Below are 4255 nucleotides of genomic sequence, written 5' to 3'. Positions count from 1 at the left end.
ATGTACAGAGATTGTCCGTTCTATGGGAATGTCGTGGTTGTGTCACTAAAGTGGTTGCGAACTCAGCTGCTTTATCGCTCACATTTGGAGGTCGTGCATGAACAATCTGCACCTAGCATGGGGCTGGTGTAAATTGTGATGGTGCATTCGATGGTTGTGTCTAACGACAGCATCTGAATAGGCTCAAAGTGGGCATCTCAGTCCTTGCACATTCCGAAGCACAGCTGTACACCAGGGAAGGGCTTGTCGTGGCATTTGCATAAAATCGCCGAAGCAATGACGCCCAAAGATGCACGGACGCTGCAGAGTCCGACTCAGAATTAGGACCATGGTGTGGTCTACATCTGATGAGAGGAAGTTCAATGTGTTTGAGAGGTCCTGATATTGGCAGAGATTTTAAAGTGAGCCAATCAATTCACAAAAAGCTAATTATGTCATTGAAGCATAAGGTTGGTGCCTCGATGACATCACTTGTTCCTAGCAAAATGATTGGTCCTCTTTAAAGTGTGAATAGGTTTTATTGATTTTGCTCACAAAATGGTTGCACTCTCCCCAGGACACAAATGGGAGCTGATGGTGGTATTATGAGGTCATTTATTTTTGTAATCCAACTCCACAAATGCTGGTGGTTATTTCTCCTTCCAGATGCTTTTGACAGGCATATTCAGTGCTATTTTTTGGCAGGAACAAGCAGGAACCTCTCATTAACTATGACGTAATGTTCTGGGCCAGAATTTATTTTCCATAAGATAAGCTTTATTTTAAAGTCCCTTTTGAGTGCCTTCCTGCTGTCATGCTCATGACTGCATTGTTCCGATTTCTGGTCAGTTGGAGAGGTATGTTTGTCCTCAGAGCAGCATTGAAAGTGAGACGTACACCTCATCGGTACGTTAAGGTTTACAGGAGTGAGACTGGCACTAGACAAGAGGAAGCCTAACACTGAAAAGAGCTAGGCACGCCTCTAGGGGTGTGGCACAGACTCCCCAGTCATACAAACACGCCCACTCCATGTTGTGGCTATGGCCCCTGTCCCGAGTTGCTGACCTATGAAGGCAGTTGAAGTGTGCATTGATGTAGCAAATGAAGTGTGTGTATAGAGGGTGATCTGGCCTCAAATTAGAGATGTGCGGGTTTGGATTTACTCGGTTCTTATCGCCATTTTGTAGCCGATGATTAATATATGATCTGGTTAAGGGAGTAATGTATATATTAAGACTGTATATATATGCTTATAGTGCCATAGGACGTATGGGTATGCTCATGACCTCGAGGGAGCTGTGCGGCACCTCAATAAATGAGTATGCTTTTAGGGTATAATAATAAGTATAAGGTTGTATATATATCTATATTTTGTTCTCCTGTTGAAAATATACTAATGTAGAGAATGTAAGGGGAACTGGTAGAGGAAAGGAGCAAAGGCAGTGCTTTAGAGGTAATGAAAAAAACCCCCATACTGTATATAGAAGGTTCTAGTGTGGCACGAGCGGTCAGCTGACGGTCAGCTCGTGCAGTGAGCGGGAAAGGAGAGGTCGCGCGGCGCTAGGTTAAGTGTATAAATAGGCTGCGCTAGCGCCGTTTAGGCAGACTGCTGTTCCCTCCGCCTGTGCCTGCAAGACTACTCACCATGCGCTAGTGAGCCAGAGCGCTGAGCGGTCTTAGCGGAGGCCTGTGCGGGGCATCTGGGTCCGGAGGCTGAGCGGCTGCTTCTGGCGCCAGGAGGAAGCGGTCGGGTCAGCAGCGACCAGTCAGCCCGGCGTCATCAGAGAAGGAGGCGCCGGCGGTAGTGACAGGTCGGCGGCGTCATCAGGAGGGAGGCGCCGGCTGCAGTGACAGGACGCCGGCGTCATCCTAGGAGGCGGAGCCGGTGCATGCTTGCCGGGATCAGGTGACGGCGCTAGGAAAGCCCGGCAGCTGTGAAGCGGGGCCGGCGTCACCGGTGATCAGGCACTGGGGGAGGAGCAAAGCGGCTCCCCTTGCCGGAGTAAAGGGAAGCCCAGCCGGCACCAATCAGCTGAGAAGCGGCAACTCCTGCAGAGCATAGGAGACCTCTATAGTGAGTTGCAGCAGCAGCGCTGCACTCACTGGAAATTGTGAGTAGTCAGTGACTTTCTTATGCACCCTGGCACAGTATCACACTGCTCAATAGGGAAACTCTGTCAGGAAGGGATATATATATATTACTGAGAACACATCCCTAAATAAGGGTAAAGGGGCAATTATACTTACCAGCCAGCTGAGCCATTAGAGCTCACACTCTCTCTTCATTAGCCAGAAGCTTTGCTTGCTCTAATTAATAGCTAATTTTAACTGGCCCCACTGAGAGGAAAGCTTGGCAGCTGGAGCACCTACAGAGGCAGTCAGAGAGATAGACTCTATTAGCCAAAGACAGAAACCACATTGGGGAAGAAATACTATTAACTGTGCATAGCCTTTGCTGATTCTTCTATACATAATCCCCAGGATTTCATCTAGTTCAGGTTAATTGTAATTGGACCTATCAGCTGGCTCATATAAACTGGAACACGGATGGACTATTAGCAACTCCAGCTGTTTCCTATTGAGATACCAGGAAACCCCAAGTACATTTAACCATATATTCTTATTGACATATTAGAAACAAAGGGACATCAAAGAACTTTCACTCAGGTACTGAACTCTCAAATAACTTACTGAACTAAGTAAAGCCACTAAGAATATATAGTTTAGATACTGTTTCTTTGTTATTGTCAAAGTCTGAAATGTAATGCTGAATGTACACAAATGCTTTTACCTTTCTAACACATAAATGAACTATTTAATGTTATGCACTATCTAATGCGTGCCTGTGTAAATTGACTGGTGAAACATCACTTAGCGGATCCAGCTGCAACAGATCCAGAGGAACATTGGTAAAGTGGTAGTAATGCTTGTTATAGTGATGTACAATAAGCCATTATCTGCACAACACTGTACTTATTTATAAAATATCATCACTTAGGTTTTCCCAAGTAGGCCTTAATATTTACTATTCCACATTCATACTTGGGCGGCGGCACTAAAAAATACATAAATAGTCCTTTATACCTAAGGGCTCAATAGGGATTATCCCTCTCAGTAACCTAATAAGGGAAAACAGGGTTACATTTGGAGGAGTACTGCTGAGATCCTCCATAAATTATGGCTCAGGCTTCTATACAAGGGAGTGATATCTTGGAGTGGTGTAGGAAGATGGAAGTGTCGCCAGCAAATAGTGTGGCCATATTTGGAAACCTCCAAGACACTAGAAGTGCAGAAATTGAGTTGGCATTAGAGCCACTGTGTGGGGTTAAAGAACCTAGAATAGTGGATCATTGGAAGAATGAGGCTGGGGATATTTATGTTGTGTTAGTGGTTAATAAGCAGCCACTTGAACGGGAAATGATCCTCTCAATGATTCCTGCTATGGATGTTTCAGGGGGTAAATGGAGCCTGTTATGGCCCAATAAAGAACCAGAGGTAATAAGGGAAGTAGGGGCTGGAGACCAAGGATTAAGTTCAGACAATATACCCCTTCTTGAAAACAGAGAACCAGAGGCTGGTTCTGAATCCCAACAAAATTCTGTAATAATATCAGCGGTGGATAAGATTGTGGGCAAGTTTGGAAGGATCCACTATGAAGGGGGGTATAGGAGGTTGAGGCCCTTCTCAGGTATAAGACCAGTTCCTGCTGGTGAGGATGGGTATGAAGTATGGAGGGAGACTACCATCCAGCAATCAGATGAATGGCATTGCCCTGATTCAGTAAAAAACAAAGGTTAGCAGAATGTTTGAGAGGTACAGCTGTGGAGGTAGTTCAGGTGGCCCGCCGGTGCGATCCTAATTCTAGTTTCTGGGACTATATGGCCGCCTTGGAGCTGGAGTTTGGGACGCCCCAGGAAGTGGACGACCTCATGTATTTATTCAGACATAGCTATCAGGAGCATGGAGAGAAACTGGCTGCCTATATTTATCGCTTGGACAAATTGATCCATAGAATAGTGGAAAAAGGTGGGCATGCCCACAGCTCCAGAAGATAGCCATGCCCCCAGCTCCAGGAGATGATAGCCATGCCCCCAGCTCCAGGAGATGATAGCCATGCCCCCAATCCCTCTCTCCAGTGGGATCTAGTCATTAGGTCTACATTGTCTAGATAGACAATGTTTGGGTAAACAATGGATGATAGACAGGCAATAGATAAACAGGGACTGAAGGTCGACAGGGTCTGAAGGTCAACACACTAAAGGTCGACTGGTAACAA

The 4255-nt window shown here is 45.9% G+C and overlaps 1 protein-coding gene across 1 annotated transcript; it reads left to right on the top strand.

Annotated features, from left to right (window-relative positions):
- The first annotated feature begins 3156 nt into the window (after positions 1-3156).
- On the top strand, positions 3157-3777 carry LOC148477452 (modulator of apoptosis 1-like). The gene has a single exon (XM_088456713.1). The coding sequence runs from the start codon at positions 3157-3159 to the stop codon at positions 3775-3777; it is 621 nt and encodes a 206-aa protein (XP_088312839.1).
- Positions 3778-4255: the final 478 nt, after the last annotated feature.

Source organism: Taudactylus pleione, unplaced genomic scaffold (assembly GCF_031769625.1).
Source record: "Taudactylus pleione unplaced genomic scaffold, aTauple2 ptg000711l, whole genome shotgun sequence".
Taxonomy (NCBI): Eukaryota; Metazoa; Chordata; class Amphibia; order Anura; family Myobatrachidae; genus Taudactylus; species Taudactylus pleione.
The sequence above is the reverse complement of the archived record's forward strand: the minus strand, read 5'-3'. Positions and strand labels throughout refer to the sequence as shown.